General features: G+C 43.1%; 1 protein-coding gene and 1 pseudogene across 2 annotated transcripts; both read right to left on the bottom strand.

Moving 5' to 3' along the window:
- Positions 1-870: 870 nt before the first annotated feature.
- Positions 871-11,560, bottom strand: LOC311107455 (LON peptidase N-terminal domain and RING finger protein 3-like). The gene is made up of 10 exons (XM_084149951.1): positions 10,820-11,560; positions 6,920-7,038; positions 6,526-6,804; positions 6,258-6,411; positions 6,030-6,120; positions 5,364-5,600; positions 5,070-5,228; positions 4,304-4,466; positions 4,045-4,194; positions 871-3,381 (listed from the first exon to the last, which is right to left on the bottom strand). Exons 1-10 carry the CDS (start codon positions 11,469-11,471, stop codon positions 3,220-3,222), a joined length of 2,166 nt encoding a protein of 721 aa, XP_084006077.1. The 5' UTR covers positions 11,472-11,560; the 3' UTR covers positions 871-3,219.
- Positions 11,561-13,259: 1,699 nt separating this feature from the next.
- On the bottom strand, positions 13,260-14,399 carry LOC311107665 (COMM domain-containing protein 5-like; annotated as a pseudogene). The gene is made up of 4 exons: positions 14,338-14,399; positions 13,932-13,982; positions 13,613-13,708; positions 13,260-13,349 (listed from the first exon to the last, which is right to left on the bottom strand). The product of its transcript is annotated as a COMM domain-containing protein 5-like (transcript).
- Between the last annotated feature and the right edge of the window lie 6,494 nt (positions 14,400-20,893).

A 20,893-nucleotide genomic window follows, 5' to 3' on the forward strand; every position in this document is an offset into this window, starting at 1 on the left:
CCTTCATCTAGTGACCTTAACCTTTCAGTTATAACCTTACTTGGCGTGTAACATTAGATTAGTGTTATGTGGCCAGTCTCTGGCCAGGGCACACTGATGAAGGATCTGATTTAAGGCAGATGCTGAAAAATAGTATCTTTATACTATCTATTTCCAGTGGGACCCCCGGTAGTTTAATAATACCTTGCTTCACGCCTTTGAGATCCCACTTTCTTTTCTGTCCTGAATAAACAGAGCAGGACACCTTATACAAAAACAATGCCGGGAATTTTCTTTCCCTTTCCCATTTTGGCAATATTCCTGGACCTACTGCTGAAACATGCCCTCTCTCAAAGGCAGGAGAACAAGATACACTGATACTCTGCAGACGCTAACCTAAAGTTTACGTAACGTCTGACGCTGCCCCCGTTATGTAAGCCCTATTAAACATATCCCCACTGGCTTCTCCCTCACTCCCATCAGACAGACAGCCTGCAAATTACATTGGTGCTACTTGTCCCCCCCTCCCTCCGAGTCCATCATTCCTCCCGGTGCGGTTCGGTGCGGTATGGGTCAGGTCATCTCCTCCAGAAAAAAAGGCAGGGCTGCAGAATGTGAGGCAGTGGGGCAGGGGGAGTGGAATAGCATTTCTTTCCTTCTAACCGTGACCTACATTCACAGTGTTACGTAAACTCAATGCAGCGCTTCATAAGCTTTTCGTTATGTCCCAAGATTCTAGACGTTTATAAAGAGCTACACTGATACACGCAACCAAAGGAGAGAAATATAGAACAAAGGACTAGGGACGCTTCAGATTAAAGACCATCGGTTTAGCTCTTATTTCCACATATTAAGAGCATAACCTTTTTTATTCATTAGTTTTATTCGTATAACATTGCAATGACTACATTTCTATAAAAACAGAAATATAACATTGGATAAGATGCCAACAACATACATTCATTTTTGTAAACACATACAGTTAGAGGCAATTATACAAGTGTTACACAACCACCAAAGTAAGACTACATGGTCACTTCATCTCCATAGAAACAAATGACATGTCAATATGAATAAATTAGCATGTTCTGTGGTGGAAGAGCTACCGGAGTGTCAGAGGTAGATTGACTTAGATCACTAGTGCAAGGTTCAATGTGGAATTCAAAAAGGTCAGGAAGATACTACCTTTGATGAATGACAACTTGGCTAACATGCAACTGCCAGATCAAACAAATATACATGTAAATGTGTGAGGTTTTGGTGAGGAAATATAAGCTACTTGAATTGACATGCCAATCAATTAACTTTTATCCCAAAAAAATCCCCTTAACATTTTAATAATTTAGCAGACGCTCTTATCCAGAGTGACTTACAGTTAGTGAGTGCATACATTTATTTTTTCATACTGGTCCCCCGTGGGAAACGAACCCACAACCCTGGCATTGCAAACGCCATGCTCTACCAACTGAGCTACACGGGACTTAACCAAGTCTCAATGTTGTTGTATATGAAAGTCAATAGAAAATATTCACATTGTGTTCTTGCAATGAGATGACTTTCATTTAGTTGTGATACGATATAAGAACTATAGTACCAATATTTGTAACCACAACCGCAGGACTCGTCATACAATGAACCAGGATTGGAGTTTTACCAATATTTGTAACCACAACCGTAAGACTCGTCATACAATGAACCAGGACTGGAATGTTTTTAATTTACTGTTTGTGTCCTCGAAAGAGAAGACCACATATTCAGCTAAATAGTTTGAACTTTTGAAGTCTTCCTCGCTGGAATGATGTCTTTGTCTAAATTCTTCTACTTAGTTCATGGTACTGGCATCATGGAAGAAATCCAACTAAAGGCACTAAATGTAGAAAAATATTAGAAATCACAGTGTTTGATGCTACAGTTTATGATTCCAGTGGACAATAGCTTGAAAGAGAACATGATGAGGTTCAAATGACAGAAAGCAGTCTTCCAACTCCTTCGTGAGTTTTTAGAATGGTTTGATTGCTGCTTATTTAAACTGAATGTAATGCATGTTAGGAAAATCATTTCAGAGTGTCTTTGGCTTAGGACAAGACAACCAAATGTAAAACATCTCAAATCAAACAGAGAATATTGGAAAGTGGTAAAAGCAGCAGGGCTGATAAATCCGGCACTCTCTACACTCTAAAAGTTTATATTTCCCTTGTCTACAATTATTTGCATTTTCACATTCACGTCGTTGTCTTTTGTATAATAGCCAGGAATCACGCAGCACAAGTGGTAACCGTTATTGCAATCACTTTTTGTTTGTTTGTCACTTGTGTCGTCCCTACATTATGATGCAAATAATAGCAGAGCCAAGGAAGCCCTATATAAATGCAATAACTTAAAATTGGCCCTTGCAATAAAAAATGTAATGTTTGTTAATTAACACATTTGCCCAAGATTTCACAGCATAACCATCCTGGTTCAATATCGTCTGTATAAAAATGTGATCATTATAACATAAAAAGAACTGTAGAAAACTATGAAAAAAGTCTGGCAGACAAAGAAATATGTCAAATCCAACAAAACTATAAATGTTTTCCTTTCTTGAAGGCAAAGCTCACAACCTATCTTTGCTCACCATGCATGGAAAACAGTGAGTATCAGTTATGCTGTTGATGCAACTACAGTGCTAAGTAGAACATATAAATACCAATACATATAGGAGATGGTTCATTTTAACTGAAGGTGTATTGCACTCATATACACCAAAACAGGGAGAAAATCGCATTATCCTTTGAATGATACAGCTAAAGTGTCATCAGAACTTGTACTGTTCTGTATTGTAATTTTCCCCTCTAATTTTCTACATATTCTAAGGGGTTTTGGGTTTTATAATATGTAATTTGTGGTTAATAAACCCTTTGGAAATAATAAGTCATCATTGTACACCCAGTTGTGTAAACATGTTGCATGCACACGCGACGTTCACAATAATAACAAAAACAAAGTCAAAACACAAAATCAATCATTATCGTCTTTAAAGCACACTTTAAAAGATTCAGTCCATAAGTAGCCTCTTCTAATCCTTGGAAGGAAGAAATCATCTTCATCACATTTTGGTAATCTATTCAAAGCCCACTTGCCAATAGTAACCCATTTACACAAAGGCTTTCGTTAAAATGTGGTCTTTCAGATAAAAACAAAAAACAGACAAAACAGAAACCCACATGGAGGAGATGGATGGTTGTGTGAGGGTTGGAGTCACCGAGAAGAGCGGTTGCGGGACATGAAGAGGAGTACTCTGCGGATACCACTGAGTCGGTCCTTCAGAGACGTCAGGGCCAGGAAGGGCAGCTGGGCTCGACCCGCCAGGGGCAGGACTGCCAGCAGCCACCAACACCAGGACGGCCCATTGGGACTGGCCTATAGGGGGAGAGAGCAGGAGAATAACCTTAAGAATCCAGCCATAACCTGTTCAACATAAACTGTGTCAAATCAAAATAGAGTTAACATATGTGTGATCTACAGTGCATTTGGAAAGTATTCAGCCCCCCTCCACATTTTGTTAGGTTACAGCCTTATTCTAAAATTGATTAAATTGTGTGTTTTTTTCTCATCAATCTACACACAATACCCCATTATGACAAAGCAAAAACAGGTTTTTAGACATTTTTGCAAATTCATTAAAAAAACAGAAATATGACATTTACATAAGTATTCAGACCCTTCACTCAATACTTTGTTGAAGCACCTTTGGCAACGATTACAGACTCGAGTCTTGGGTATGATGCTACAAGCTTGGCACATATTTGGGGAGTGTCTCATTCTTCTGTGCAGATCCTCTCAAGCAAATGGTCTGAATAATTATGTAAATAAGGTATTTCTGTTTTTATTTTTAATAAATTTGTAAACATTTCTAAAAACCTGTTTTCGCTTTGTCATTATGGGGTATTGTGTGTAGATTGATGAGGGAAAAAAGTATTTAATCAATTTTAGAATAAGGCTGTAACGTAATAAAATGTGCAAAAAGTCAAGGGGTCTGAATACTTTCCGAATGCACTGTATATCCAGGATTCACTTATTTACCTGTGGCTCAGAGTCTTTCTCTGGCATGCGCCCAAAGTGCACCACAATCCTCTCCTTCTGTTCTGCTTCGAGGGAGTTGACCCAGATTAAGGCCTGGTCGTACACTGCATCATGGAGACTCTGAAGCTCCTTCTCTGCCACAACTTCCACCTATACAGAACAAGAAAAGCCTTTATTAGCACAACGAGATACACTAATACACATAAAAAATTGTTCAGACAACATTCATGCAATCCTTTAGTTTGTGATTAATAATGACCTTAACGTCTTCCAAGTATTCAATGTTTGCTGTGTTGTATCCATCTCTCTGGTTGTGCTCAATGACCTTGAACCTTCTTATCCCAATGGTGTCCACAATGGAGCGGCCATCTGCAAAGAATTCCACGTTTCGGATCTCCAGGAGGCTACCGTAATCGGCAAATCTATGGGGAAGGCAAATAAGTAGATATGGTAAGCAAATAAGACCCAAAATGTGTCTAAGGCATTCACAGGAGGACAGAAACAACAAAGTAGGCTATATAAACTATCTGCTTAAACAACTCGGTCCACACAGCATGGTGCCGCCCCCCGCCTGATAATAGCTCCGTTCCTCTATTCCTCAGTGTGTGCATTAACAGCTTCAGTTAATAGCGTAGCTAAAAATGTATATCTTCTGCTGCTTCCCTGACTCTGATCGGGACTGGATCTGGACCCGACTGGCTCTATACGGGCCGGGTCTGGTTGTCCTCAGATCCATTCGGACCGGGTCTCCATATTTAAAACATAAATGTATCGGGTAGGGTCCTGGGAGGAAAGCCCCGGGTCAATTTCTGAATGGGCACAACTTTTTGGACCTGAGAAGACCTCTCCCCAGGACTGAGTTTGGGATACGCTGCAATACAACGTGCAAAACCTGCTCAGCTCTGATAATAGCCTAAGGCCCTCAAGCAGCTATTCAAATTTACTGCCAGGTGGCACCAATATCCCCTGCCTGACTAAGGAACACAAAACACAATGTTTCTCTGCTTTCTCCAGGCTTTACTCACCCTTTGAGGTTATCGCCGAGGCACATTCCAAACTGCTTGGTACCCATCTCCATACACCTGCGGATCATCAGCCGGTAGCAGGGCTCGAAGATGTGAAGAGGGCATGGAACGGTGGGGAAGGCCATGGTGCAAACAAATATAGGCACGTTCTTGTTTAGACTGCAAAAGAAGAAGGTTTGAGGATATAATACATCCAAAGTTACAGATGAAGTAACATTTTATAAAGTTTCTGATGTCATTGTTACACAGTACGGAAGCAATCGGATAATGTCTGTATGCTGCTTTTAATCTTACTTGGATAAATCTGCAATCTCCTCCGCGTTGACTTTCTGCCTGTCCATGAGCTCGATTGGCAGATACTTGCAGATGAGGTTCTCCATCAAGACAGTCTTGTTGTATTTACTTTCTGCCAGATACTCTTCCAGCTCCATCTTGCAGAGGGGACACTTGGGGTTGTGGTCCAGGCATCGCTCAAGGCATTTCAGACAGAAGGTGTGGCCACAAGGAGTGGTGACTGGTTCATAAAAGAGCCTAGGGTATACCATGGAGAGAAAGGACACAATATTGTACAATAGAGTGGTACAATGTCTCTCGCTACTCTATTATTGATTACTTTCAGGTTCTTATTTACATATAGCTCATTGCATTTTCATTACATTGTTTGATAATTAAATGTAGGCTATAAGCATGAAAAAAAGGCTAAATGTTTACCTATTAATCTTTATTGCTTCATACTGAATCTTTATTGCTTCATACTATCAGAAAGGAAGATGAATATATTGTGTTCACTTGTAAAATAACTATGACTTTTGTGAGGCTATGAGAAAAGGAGTTTCAGTAATCATAGAAAATCTGATTCAAAAGCAGAATACTATATTACTATCCTTCGCAAAGTGGAAAATACTACAATTCAGCTACAAGTTTTGTCACGGATGGATGGCTGCATGGAGATGTTCTCACCTCATACAAAGAGAACACTCCAGGTCAGTCGGGTCTATGAGGTCAGAAAGCACTGTACTCCAGGAAGTCGCCTCTTCATTCTGGGTCACTTCTGTTAAGGAGGAGAAACATTTGAGTTAAGATAGTGAATCTCAACAACTGCTTCCCTTATAGTAAATATCATGCCGATAAAGCTCCATTGAATTGAAGGGCATTTTAAGAAGCGAGACAAAAAGTCTTAAAACTTACCAGATTTGGAGCACTTGCAGGTGTCACTACTATCCACTTGGCTGTCCTCGGACGAGCTACGTTTGCGTTTGAGGAAGACGCTCCTGTCGATGACGGTGGGATGGCAGACATACGATGTCAACTTCTCATCAGAGGCGATGATATTCTTGTAATCCTGTGAGAAAGGTGATGATAGGACATTTAAATTAGTTCATGATTTCAACTCAATGCACTAGATGATAATACTTTATTATATTTAAAAACCTAAAAGATGGAGGATTTCTCTTACCTTGTAAGACTTGGAGGAAGTGGTGGTGTTGCAGCTTGAGGTTGAGGTGTTCAGGATGCCACCTTTAATTTTATTTCTGGAAGATAGTAGACTTGTGCCGTCCAGGATTCTGTTGTGTACTTGATCAGTGACAGGGGACAGAAGATCACTCAGAAGCTTTTCCGCTTCCTTTTTTGCCAGTTTACTTTCAGGATCTAATGTAATGACGACCAGGTACTCTCTTAACGCTTCTTCACATTTTCCCAGACTGACTAAAGCTTGTGCTTTTCTAATATGTCCCTGGAAGAAAAATAAACACATGTTTAGTAATCAGAACAACCATACCATTATATTGCATTGTGAAGCTCTGATGGTAGATCTAAATTAAACATTGAGGAAAAAGTCCAACCCTCACCTTTGACCAAAGAGGCATGAGTTTGCATGCCATCTCTGCATCATGAAGTGCATCCTCGTAATTCTTCAGACTGGAATTGATCTGTGATCGGTTGCTGTACAGCACATGGTCCCGTGGAGCTGGAAAATAAATAAAACATATATTTACTTGGATAGACAGAGATTTACTTTGTACCAGAACTATAACTGTACATGGTCAAATTCAATAGAAATTGAAATAGGGGCTGAAACTGATAATCTATTCATTAAACCATCATTCTATGTCACACAAGACTAGTTTTCTTTAGTTCACAGTGAAAATGTGCAGATTTTGGATTATTGTTGAAAGTGATAATTGTTGTTCAACATTTGAAGAAGTACACTACCGGTCAAAGGTTTTAGAACACCTACTCATTCAAGGGTTTTTCTTTATTTGTACTATTTTCTACATTGTAGAATAATAGTGAAGACAACAAAATATTGAAATAACACATATGGAATCATGTAGTAACCAAAAAAGTGTTAAACAAATCAAAATATATTTTATATTTGAAATTCTTCAAATAGCCACCCTTTGCCTTGATGACAGCTTTGCACACTCTTCGCATTCTCTCAACCAGCTTCATGAGGAATGTTTTTCCAACAGTCTTGAAGGAGTTCCCACATATGCTGAGCACTTGTTGGCTGCTTTTCCATCACTCTGCGGTCCGACTCATCCCAATCCATCTCAATTTGGTTGAGGTCAGGAGATTGTGGAGGCCAGGTCATCTGATGCAGCACTCCATCACTCTCCTTCTTGGTAAAATAGCCCTTACACAGCCTGGAGGTGTGTTGGGTCATTGTCCTGTTGAAAAACAAATGATAGTCCCACTAAGCCCAAACCAGATGTGATGGCATATCGCTGCAGAATGCTGTGGTAGCCATGCTTGTTAAGTGTGCCTTGAATTCTAAATAAATCACAGACAGTGTCACCAGCAAAGCAACCCCACACCATCACACCTCCTCCTCCATGCTTTACGGTGGGAAATACACATGCAGAGATCATCCGGTCACCCACACTGCGTCTCACAAAGACACAGCGGTTGGAACCAAAAATCTCAAATTTGGACTCCAGACCAAAAGACACATTTCCTGCTCGTGTTTCTTGGCCTAAGCAAGTCTCTTCTTATTATTGGTGTCCTTTAGTAGTGGTTTCTTTGCAGGAATTCACCATGAAGGCCTGATTCATACAGTCCCCTCTGAACAGTTGATGTTGAGATGTGTCTGTTACTTGAACTCTGTGAAGCATTTTTTTGGGCTGCAATTTCTGAGGCTGGTAACTCTAATGAACCTATCCTCTGCAGCAGAGGTAACTCTGGGTCTTCCATTCCTGTGGCGGTCCTCATGAGAGCCAGTTTCATCATAGCGCTTGATGGTTTTTGCGACTGCACGAAGTTCTTGAAATGTTCCGTATTGACTGACCTTCATGTTTTAAAGTTTTGGGCTCCCAAGTGGTGCAGTGGTCTAAAGCACTGCATCTCAGTGCTTGAGGCGTCACTACAGACCCCCTGGTTCGATTCCAGGCTGTATCACAACCGGCCGTGTTTGGGAGTCCCATAGGGCGGCGCACAATTGGCCCAGCGTCGTCCGGGTTTGGCCGGTGTAGGCCGTCATTGTAAATAAGAATTTGTTCTTAACTGACTTGCCTAGCTAAATAAAGGTACAAAAAATAAAAATAAAAAAGTAATGATGGACTGTCGTTTCTCTTTGCTTATTTGAGCTGTTCTTGCCATAATATGGACTTGGTCTTTTACCAAATAGGTCTTTCTTCTGTATACTCCCCCTACCTTGTCACAACACAACTGATTGGCTGAAACGCATTAAGATGGATAGAAATTCCACAAATTAACCTTTAAGAAGGCACACCTGTTAATTGAAATTCATTCCAGGTAACTACCTCATGAAGCTGGTTGAGAGAATGCCAAGAGTCTGCAAAGCTGTCATCACGGCAAAGGGTGAATATTTGAAGAATCTCAAATATAAAATATATTTTGATTTGTTTAACACTTTTTTGGTTACTACATGATTCCATGTGTTATTTCATAGTTTTGATGTCTTCACTATTATTCTACAATGTAGAAAATTGTAAAAATAAATAAAAACCCTTGAATGAGTAGGTGTTCTAAAACTTTTGACCGGTAGCGTATATCTCTAATCAATAACAATATCAGTGCGGCACACGAGAGTGAAACCAATACAACTGTGTCTGCTGTTTAACTTTTACTACCCTTGACCTAGATTTGTTTTACTGTTTGTTACCTTAAGCAATGTTTGGTCCCCTAGCCTACATAACATCTTATTCAACCTTCACACGCCCATCTGTATGTAGGGTGATCAGTGCCAGTTTGAAAATGCTTAAATGCTCAATTGAAATGTGGAAATGATAAATGCCTTCATATTTTCATATCAGTGCACATGATTCATGACACGGTAAACAGAAATTCTAAATGAAAATGGTCAACAGAAAATGGTAAATGCAATGTTCAAAATGAAATGGAAAGTGGCTTTTTTCATTTTCCAATTGCCCATTTGAGCATTCTCGTTTCTCTTTTAATTTGTAAAATGTATGCAAATTACTTCCTGGAGGCGTGAACCAGGAGAGAAACATGACACGCTCTCTGTGCATTCATTTTAGACTAGTGTAACCGACGGGGTTCGAACCTGGTGTCCTGTACACCAGAAGAACATATGAGCCTGCTAAGCCAAATCCTAGGAGGCAAAGCAATCTTTCTGGTCTCAGGCAAAGTTACTCAACACTCTGAAAAGTTACTCATCACGTGTGTGGTCACCGAACCACTTTTTTCCTAGTTGTTCGCATGATGAGTAACCTTACCTGATACCTTAAGATTTGGCTATAAGCGTTGGTTTAGCGTACTAATGTGCTCTTCTGATGTGCAGAAGACACTTGTTTGAACCCTGTCAATCATATTTGTGCCATGACTCAGATGGGTCTCTGTGAGGAGGAGGAGGAGGAGGAGGAGGAGGAGGTCAAAGGATGGTGATCGGTAACTGGGGTGGTTCAGTTACCACACATGCATGATGACTAGGCCTAACCTTGCCTGAGACCTGAAGAGTTGCATTGGCTCCCAGAGTCAATGCCTAGGCTTCAGCTTAGTACGCCTATGCTTTTTTTGGTGCGCAAAAGACCTGGGTTCGCACCGGGTGTTGGTTACACTAGTCTCAAATCAATCTACAACACAGCATGGCTAGGATGTACTACTACATGTGGGTGTGGTGGTGCTCTCCTGGTTCACGCCTCCAAGAAGAAATGTGCATACACTTTGAAAATATTAATTGAAAAGAGAATGCTGAATTGGGTAGTTGAAAAATGAAAATAGGTATTTCAATCTCACTATGCACATTGCATTTACGAATTTCTGTTTACCATTTGGCTTCTTCCGTTTACTATTTTTATTTAGAATTTATGTTTACCATTTACAATTTTCCTTTAACCTTTTTGGATTTCATTTTAAACTTTGCAATTTAATTGTAGCATGAATCATACGCACTGATATGAAAATAAAAAGGGATTTATTATTTCACATTCCTATTTAGCAGTTTCGAACTGGCCCTAATCACCCTCCATACATCTTCCCATGTATGTCATAAGCATGAATGTCTCTGAATTAAGGGGACATTTATAGCCTAGTAATAAACAGGATACATTGTTATAATAATTTCCCCACAGAATTTCTCAAATGTAGAGCAGCTTACACCACACGGACGTTACATCACACACCTGCGGATTCAGCTGTCAATTAAAACCAGCCCATGGAAACAGAAGCCTACATACTGTTGCAACATTGCATAAGATATAGGCCATCCATTTCAGATGTTTAATTGAATTTAGAATTAGTTTAAATGAAAAGTTAAAATACCATACCTATTTGTATTGCTTCGTTGTATTTTTCCAAAGTAGCATCCATTATTTTATCTGAATATAGTCCATTCCCCTCACGTCTCAGTTGAACAGCAAGTAATTGAACTGGAAACCACTTTGACAACAAGTTACTAAGAACAACATTTACTCTATAATTGTCCACATCATTGAGTTTGGTGTGCCTTCTGTCATTACATTCTTTGCAGCAGACAGGCATTTTTTCTCTGTCCAGGCACTTTTTGCAAAAGCAGTGTCCACAAGGCAAGGTAACTGGCTCGTATAGAAATCCATAACATATTTTGCAGGTAATTGCATCATATCCAACGCAATCAGAGCGTGTCTCCTGCTTGTTGTTTTGACTGTCTGTCCCATCTTGTCTTTTAATACTGTTAGAGAGATATTCAATAAGATTATCCAGATGGACTGGTCGTAGTCTCTCGATTTCAGCGGCTTTTCGGTAGATCTCGAAGGCATCGGTCAATTTGCCAGCAAATGCCAGGGCATCCGCCCGTTTCACCAAGAGATGTTGCTGCGTACTTGGGTCGCAGAGGTTCAGCAGTTGGCATTCGTATATGTCCGCGGCGAGCCCGAAGTTTTTAGATTGAAAAGCTTCTGCCGCAAGAAGCAGCATACAATCGGTATTATCCGTTCCCATAATGACTGCGGTTGTGTAGTATAGTCGCTAAATCAATCTTCCCTTTTTAGAAGTAACTGGTCGATTTGTATTTATCTTATTTTCTGAAGTCTTTTCCCTCTGTTCAACTCACTACTTTGAGACAATATCATAAAACACAATGAATGATACAATCATTGTAAAAAAATATATATATTACGTAAACAAAAGTGTCATGTGACCACGGCCAGCCGTTCCAATTGGACAGGTTTTTAACCCTGTTACCTAATAATTCAGTTGTAAAACAGAAAGCGTCTATACTGTGGATAGAAGTCGGTAAATGTCCTGAAATGGGACAAATGCGTAATAGATTTATGTAGGCAGAAGGCATTCCATAACAGGACGCTCGGACAGTAGAGCATATCTCTATGCATGCAATGGACACATACATTCTATGTCGCAGTAAACTGTAAAGTGACATATATATATATATATAGGCTACAGTAGCCATAATTACACATTCTTGAGGTCTTTTTACCAATTGTGACACATAATTAGGCAATGTACTCGAGCCAGTGAATAAGAAGTTGAAGAATAAGTCATTTGTTTTCAATCAATCAAGCACTAAAGCAGGGTTTCCCAAACTCGTTTAGATTTAGATTTATGCCCTAGCACTACACAGTGGATTCAAATAATCAACTAATCATCAAGCTTTGATAATTTGAATCAACTGTGTAGTGTGAGGGAAAAAAACAAAACATGCACCCCTTTGGTTCCCGAGGACCGAGTTTGGGAAACGCTGGACTAAATACAGCTAGGGGGTTACCCAAATTGCTCCACAAATGGGTCTTCTAAACTTGCATATGAACTCAATCCCACTTTCAGACAGCTAGGGTTCAATATCAGAGCCAGGGCAACATTATTGCAGTGACTCTGAAAGTTGGCCATCGGTGTGACCCAGTCAGCTCGTCTAGACCTTTTTCCAATGTCATTTGCAATTCTCTGGCAACTTTTTTTTAATGGTCCTATAGGTAATCACATGGTTATAAGTACCATAATGAAACACAAACATTACATTTACTGTAAACACCTGAATTAAATACTGTATTTGTTCTGCCTCCCTAATACCTCCAGTTATCAAATACATGTGGAAACAGGCACCTAGAGATTAAAATAAACATATGCAATGTCTGATCACTTAGTGTAGTATTTAGGCCAACTTTCCTGTGATCTGATTGTGCAACTGGAGCAGATTGACCTGAGAGAGCCCTGATGATGACAAAATATTAGCATTCCAAATCTGCATTGAAATGGAGCATGTGAACACAGTACAATATTTATGTTTGAGGAAAGTGTTGGGCATACCAGACTGTGTTATCTCATAATCCTTCACCATACGATTTAACCCATATTCTCTAGTCTAAACCATGTTGTAGCTACAGTTGCATAAGCAGGAACAGTGTAGGTACACACTGCTACATACAGTAATAACCTACATACAACTGTGATACATAATTGCAGGCTGTGTAATTACACATATCAATCTTTACATGCATTAGACAAACTTAAATCAACCATCCCCTCCCTCACCCTACACTTACACACTTAGAAAATAGGGTTCTTGGTAAGGGTGATGTTTCTATGTGAAACATTAATGACTCAAAGAACCCTTGGAGCCCTTTAAGTGATCAATAAAAATGTAGGGATGACGGCATATTATAACATTTTGGGGTGTGGTTTCCTCCCAGCTCTTTTTGTGCAACTGTAAGTAAGAGTGTAGTAATACATTGGTGAGGAGACATGCATATCAAAGCCATATACAGCAAGTTGTTACAGTGTTTTTACCTCAAAGTGATGGGCACTTCCATCAGAGAGCTTCATCGGCATTAAAATGGAGGTTGCAGGGCACGAGCTAGGGAGCTTCCAATAAAACAAAAGATAATTTAATACTATTGATATTATTAATCAGTCTTCTAATTGATTCTGTTTGGTTTTTAAATCCTCATTAAACAATAATGAAACGTGTTTACTATTTATCAAACCATGTATTGTACTAATGTAAAACGATAACACTGCATGCATTTCATGGACATTTACAGTTCTCAAAGTAGTTTTTATCTCAGTTAAATTTATATTACAAACAGTTGACCCGCCTCTGTTACAGTGAATGAAGTATAGTGTACCTTGTTGAAATGGCCATGTCCACTCTCCATCTGAGATCATCAACGGAGGGTAATCGAGGCCCTTGCTGTGTAGCCACAGCCTCCAGTGCTGTTAATCTGAAAACAACCACAGGGAAAGCAAGGGACAGTGAGCTGAGCCACAGCCACAGAGGGAGCACCAAATGTGTTTCTGTGCACAATAAAGTGCTGGCAAACCTGGATTTTAGTTTTAGAAAGACATATACCTTTTCATTATGTTTGTGTCAATAACGTTATACAACAACAAAAATAATTGTGGGAATATAGGCTAATGTTAAGCCATAACAAACAGTCAACATACTGATTGCCAAACACCACACTTGCAAAGTCTGTGATGAATTCCTCAGGTATCCTACAATGAGAGAATAAATGTTATATTTTGTTACAATGTAATCTAATATACCGCCTGCTCCTTCTGTGGTTGCCAAGTTTTGGGGATCTTGGACTGCCTATAGTAAGCAATTGTTCAATTCCTTGATATAGGCAGGAGAAAACTGTGCATCTTCACAGCTTTGAGATGTGATGATGAGGTGATGAAGGAAATTAAAGAACATGCCTTACTTCCCTAAGATCTTCTTTGAAGACCTAGAAGATGGAAACAACAATGTTATTGTGTTTTATGAAGGAGTCATGAAATCAGACGTCATCTAAAAATATGACATGAGCATGATGTATGAGAGTATGGATTTAATACAACATAAAAATACCCTATTTCTTGTTTTAAAGATGATGTGGGGATACGTAATGCCTCTTTTAGGAGTCTGTACATTCCAACCACAATATACAGTACCTGTCACGCCCTGACTCTAGGGACTTGTATTGGTTGAGTCAGGGTGTGTATTTTCTGTGTTGGGTTTGTCTATGTTAGTTTCTAGATCGTTTAGATCTATGTTGGCAAGGGTGGTTCCCAATCAGAGGCAGCTGTAGCTCGTTGTCTCTGATTGGGGTCAATACTTAGGCAGCCTTTTGGCACCAGTCAGTTGTGGGATCTTGTTCCGTGTGAGGTATGTTATTTGTCTACCTTGGACGTCACGTTCGTTTGTTGTTTTGGTTGTGCGTTTATTCGTGAAATAAATATGAATGCATATCACGCTGCGCCTTGGTCCTTCTCGTTCATGAACGATCGTGACAATACCAGTCAAAAGTTTGGACACACCTACTCATTCAATGGTTTTTCTTTATTTTTACTATTTTCTACATTGTAGAATAATAGTGAAGACATCAAAACTATAAAATAACACATACAGTGAGGGAAAAAAGTATTTGATCCTGTCACGATCGTCATTAGATGAAACGGGCCAAGGCGCAGCATGATAAGCGTACATGATTTATTAGATGTACAACACACGAACAAAAACAACAAACGATACGTGAAGTCCACAGGTTCACCAACACAAACCTACACGGAACAAGATACCACACCACACAAATGCCAAACGACTACCTAAGTATGGTTCCCAATCAGAGACAACAAGCAACAGCTGATTCACGTTGCCTCTGATTGAGAACCACCCCGGCCAACATAGAAACACAAAACATAGAAACTAACACCCTGGCTCAACATTAAAGAGTCCCCAGAGCCAGGGCGTGACAGTACCCCCCCCCCCCCCCCCCCCCCCAAAGGCGCGGACTGTGACCGCGCCAACCAAACACCACAGGGGAGGGACCGGGTGGGCATTCCACCTCGGCGGCGGATCCGGCTCCGGGCGTGACCCCCACCCTCTAACAACCCCCCCGTAGTGCCCCTGGTCTGGTCCCGCTGGCTGGAGCTGGACTGGACATCGGTGGAGCGGATTGCTTAGGCTCCGGTGTGGAGCAGCTGACCGGTACCTGACCAGGCACCTGTGAAACGGGCACGGGCTGTGCTGGACTGACGACGCGCACTCACAGGCTTGGTGCGGGAAGCAGGGACGGGCCGGACCGGGCTGACGACGCGCACCATTGGCTTGGTGCAGGGACGGGCCGAACCGGGCTGACGAAGCGCACCACTGGCTTGGTGCGGGGAGCAGGAACAGGCCGGACCGGGCTGACGACGCGCACCACAGGCTTGTTGCGGGTAGCAGGAACAGGCCGGGCCGGGCTGGCGACGCGCACCACAGGCTTGGTGCGGGGAGCAGGAACAGGCCGGGCCGGGCTGGCGACGCGCACCATAGGCTTGGTGCGGGGAGCAGGAACAGGCCGGGCCGGGCTGGCGACGCGCACCATAGGCTTGGTGCGGGGAGCAGGAACAGGCCGGGCCGGGCTGGCGACGCGCACCATTGACTTGGTGCGGGGAGCAGGAACAGGCTGGACCGGACTGGCGACGCGCACCATTGGCTTGGTGCGAGGGGCAGGAACAGGCCAGGCCGGGCTGGCGACGCGCACCAAAGGCTTGGTGCGAGGGGCAGGAACAGGCCGGGCCGGGCTGACGAAGCGCACCACTGGCTTGGTGCGGGGATCAGGAACAGGCCGGACCGGGCTGACGACGCGCACCACAGGCTTGGTGCGGGGAGCAGGAACAGGCCGGGCCGGGCTGGCGACGCGCACCATTGACTTGGTGCGGGGAGCAGGAACAGGCCGGACCGGACTGGCAACGCGCACCATTGGCTTGGTGCGAGGGGCAGGAACAGGCCGGGCCGGGCTGGCGACGCGCACCAAAGGCTTGGTGCGAGGGGCAGGAACAGGCCGGGCCGGGCTGACGAAGCGCACCACTGGCTTGGTGCGGTGAGCAGGAACAGGCCTGACCGGGCTGATGACGCGCACCACAGGCTTGGTGCGGGGAGCAAGAACAGGCCGGGCCGGGCTGGCGACACGCACCATAGGCTTGGTGCGAGGGGCAGGAACAGGCCGGGCTGGGCTGACGACGCGCACCACAGGCTTGGTGCGGGGAGCAGGAACAGGCCGGGCCGGGCTGGCGACGCGCACCATAGGCTTGGTGCGGGGAGCAGGAACAGGCCGGGCCGGGCTGGCGACGCGCACCATAGGCTTGGTGCGGGGAGCAGGAACAGGCCGGGCCGGGCTGGCGACGCGCACCATTGACTTGGTGCGGGGAGCAGGAACAGGCCGGACCGGACTGGCGACGCGCACCATTGGCTTGGTGCGAGGGGCAGGAACAGGCCGGGCCGGGCTGGCGACGCACACCATAGGCTTGGTGCGAGGGGCAGGAACAGGCCGGGCCGGGCTGGCGACGCGCACCATTGGCTTGGTGCGAGGGGCAGGAACAGGCCGGGCCGGGCTGGCGACGTGCATCACAGGCTTGGTGCGAGGGACAGGAACAGGCCGGACCGCACTGGGAACACACACCACTGGCCTTATACGGGGATCAGGAACGGGCCGGACCGGACTGGCAACACACTCCAGTACCTCTCGCCGTGCCTCTACACTTTCCTTCCCTCTAATCACCAATGGCTCCCGTAACCCGATGGCCTTCTCTCCTTGTCCACAAACTCGCCCCTTATCTGCCTCCAGCAGCCCCGTCGTCCACGGTGTGAGCCCCCCCCTAAAAATGTATTGGGCTTGTCTCTCCCCCGTGGATATGGCCTCCATGGCTCTCGCCAGACTCTCCATCCTCTGCGCCCAAGTCCAACCTCTTTCCTCTTCACGCTGCTTGACCCAGTCGAGGTGGTATCTTCTGTCACGATCGTCATTAGATGAAACGGGCCAAGGCGCAGCGTGATAAGCGTACATGATTTATTAGATGTACAACACACGAACAAAAACAACAAACGATACGTGAAGTCCACAGGTTCACCAACACAAACCTACACGGAACAAGATACCACACCACACAAATGCCAAACGACTACCTAAGTATGGGTCCCAATCAGAGAAAACAAGCAACAGCTGATTCATGTTGCCTCTGATTGAGAACCACCCCAGCCAACATAGAAACACAAAACATAGAAACTAACACCCTGGCTCAACATTAAAGAGTCCCCAGAGCCAGGGCGTGACAGATCCCCTGCTGATTTTGTACGTTTGCCCACTGACAAAGAAATGATCAGTCTATAATTTTAATGGTAGTTTTATTTGAACAGTGAGAGACAGAATAACAACAAACACATCCATGTCAAAAATGTTATAAATTGATTTGCATTTTAATGAGGGAAATAAGTATTTGACCCCCTCTCAATCAGAAAGATTTCTGGCTCCCAGGTGTCTTTTATACAGGTAACGAGCTGAGATTAGGAGCACACTCTTAAAGGGAGTGCTCCTAATCTCAGCTTGTTACCTGTATAAAAGAGACCTGTCCACAGAAGCAATCAATAAATCAGATTCCAAACTCTCCACCATGGCCAAGACCAAAGAGCTCTCCAAGGATGTCAGGGACAAGATAGTAGACCTACACAAGGCTGGAATGGGCTACAAGACCATCGCCAAGCAGCTTGGTGAGAAAGTGACAACAGTTGGTGCGATTATTCGCAAATGGAAGAAACACAAAAGACCTGTCAATCTCCCTCGGCCTGGGGCTCCATGCAAGATCTCACCTCGTGGAGTTGCAATGATCATGAGAACGGTGAGGAATCAGCCCAGAACTACCCGGGAGGATCTTTTCAATGACCTCAAGGCAGCTGGGACCATAGTCACCAAAAAAACAATTGGTAACACACTACGCCGTGAAGGACTGAAATCCTGCAGCGCCCGCAAGGTACCCCTGCTCAAGAAAGCACATATACATGCCCGTCTGAAGTATGCCAATGAACATCTGAACGTTTCAGAGGAGAACTGGGTGAAAGTGTTGTGGTCAGATGAGACCAAAATTGAGCTCTTTGGCATCAACTCAACTCGCAGTGTTTGGAGGAGGAGGAATGCTGCCTATGACCCCAAGAACACCATCCCCACCGTCAAACATGGAGGTGGAAACATTATGCTTTGGGGGTATTTTTCTGCTAAGGGGACAGGACAACTTCACTGCATCAAAGGGACGATGGACGGGGCCATGTACCGTCAAATCTTGGGTGAGAACCTCCTTCCCTCAGCCAGAGCATTGTAAATGGGTCGTGGATGGGTATTCCACCATGACAATGACCCAAAACACACAGCCAAGGCAACAAAGGAGTGGCTCAAGAAGAAGCACATTAAGGTCCTGGAGTGGCCTAGCCAGTCTCCAGACCTTAATCCCATAGAAAATCTGTGGAGGGAGCTGAAGGTTTGAGTTGCCAAACGTCAGGCTCGAAACCTTAATGACTTGGAGAAGATCTGCAAAGAGGAGTGGGACAAAATCCCTCCTGAGATGTGTGCAAACCTGGTGGCTAACTACAAGAAACGTCTGACCTCTGTGATTGCCAACATAGGTTTTGCCACCAAGTACTAAGTCATGTTTTGCAGAGGGTTCAAATACTTATTTCCCTCATTAAAATGCAAATCAATTAAAAAAAAAATTGTTTTTTGTTGTTGTTATTCTGTCTCTCACTGTTCAAATAAGCCTACCATTAAAATTATAGACTGATCATTTCTTTGTCAGTGGGTAAATGTACAAAATCAGCAGGGGATCAAATACTTTTTTCCCTCACTGTATGGAATCACGTAGTAACCAAAAAAGTGTTAAACAAATCAAAATATATTTTATATTTGAGATTCTTCAAAGTGCCCACCCATTGTCTTGATGACAGCTTTGCACACTCTTGGCATTCTCTCAACCAGCTTCATGAGGAATGCTTTTCCAACAGTATTGAAGGAGTTCCCACATATGCTGAGCACTTGCTGGCTGCTTTTCCTTCACTCTGTGGTCCAACTCATCCCAAACCATCTCAATTGGGTTGAGGTCGGGTGATTGTGGAGGCCAGGTCATCTGATGCAGCACGCCATCACTCTCCTTCTTGGTCAATCAGCCCTTACACAGCCTGGAGGTGTGTTTTGGGTCATTGTCCTGTTGAAAAACAAATGATAGTCCCACTAAGTGCAAACTCAACCGCTCTTCAGGGAGGGCAGCATTTTCTGCAATAGACTTCAATGCTTCTCTGCAGTCCTTGCCCTCAATAGCATTACCACCGCTGGGAATGACAAAGAGATGTCAAAATGGTTAAAGTCCCAGTGCAGTCAAAAACGTGATTTTCCTGTGTTTTATATGTATTTCCACACTATGAGGTTTGAATAATACTGTGAAATTGTGAAAATGATGATAACGCTCCTTTAGTGTGATTGCTGTTTGAAAAGGCTGCCTGACATATCAGCCTGTTTTGGTGGGATGGAGTTTTGGCCTGCATGGTGACATCACCAGGCGGTAAATTAGTTAATAGACCAATAAGAAAGAAAGTTCCAAAGCTTTCTGCCAATAACAACTGATTCAGTTTTCCCCTTCCCACTCAGACAACTCCCAGACAGTCCTAGCAAAATCCTTGCTTGAGAAATTGCTCTTTGCTAAGAAGCTATTTCTATTATTTTGATCATTTTAATATAAAACAATAACAGTAAGTACTTAATTATTACACAGAAAGTATTTGATATTGAGATAAAAACGGCTGATTGGACCTTTAAAGGGAATGGAAACACTTTAGGAAGTAAATCTAAGCAAAGAGATGTATTCAATCCACTAACACTAAACATGTGCATTTAACATAAAAACATCTCTATATTTAGTATTTTGATCGTTGACAAGGTTTATTTGAGCGATGGTCAGCGCCATTTTAAATTGCCATAGTAACGACTGACGCCAGTGAGTCACTGGCAGGAATCAGAAAATTGTCTGTGGTATTGAGTTTTCGCGCGGAGAGTGAATCGAAGATGGCAACAACATGTAGTTTCCGAATGGAAAGGAGTCGTAGGCCTACGTTGAAGCCCTCTGCTTGCGCCTCCATTTTAAATGTTGAGGGTTATGTTATGGTGTAGGGCAGGGTTCTTCAATTCTGGTCCTGGAGGGCCGAAACACTTCAGTTTTTTATTTCTACCTGGTAGTTAATTGCACTCACCTGGTGTCCCATGTCTGAATTAGCCCCTGATTAGAAGGAGTGGATGAAAAACAGAGGCGTTTCGGACCTCCAGGACCGGAATTGAAGAACCCTGGTGTAGGGGTTACCGACCGATCATAATCAACATCGCTGACTTCGGAGTCTAGCGAAAGCCAGACTGAACTGAACTGAACTGAACTGTTGCACCCTCTATAACCACTGTGGTTATTATTTTGATGTAAAAAGGGCTTTTGTAAAATACATTTGATTGATTGTTTGCTGTGCTGGATGCTGTGTATTCACTAACTGTCTGAGTGATGGGACATTTTTATATTATCTAACATATTTTGGTGTGTATTTAATCTGCATTTTAACTTCTTAAAGTGGCAATCAGCAG

This window comes from Coregonus lavaretus, assembly GCF_964263955.1.
Source record: "Coregonus lavaretus genome assembly, chromosome: 32".
In the NCBI taxonomy this organism is placed as follows: domain Eukaryota; kingdom Metazoa; phylum Chordata; class Actinopteri; order Salmoniformes; family Salmonidae; genus Coregonus; species Coregonus lavaretus.

What these genes read in the sequence shown, in the direction of transcription:
- LOC311107455 (XM_084149951.1), bottom strand. Translation starts at nt 11,471, where the DNA reads ATGGGAACGGATAATACCGATTGTATGCTGCTTCTTGCGGCAGAAGCT. An exon ending in TCATGCCTCTTTGGTCAAAG is followed by an intron (nt 6,805 to 6,919) that starts GTGAGGGTTGGA and finishes TTTTTCTTCCAG; the next exon opens with GGACATATTAGAAAAGCACA. An exon ending in AATACTTGGAAGACGTTAAG is followed by an intron (nt 4,195 to 4,303) that starts GTCATTATTAAT and finishes TGTTCTGTATAG; the next exon opens with GTGGAAGTTGTGGCAGAGAA.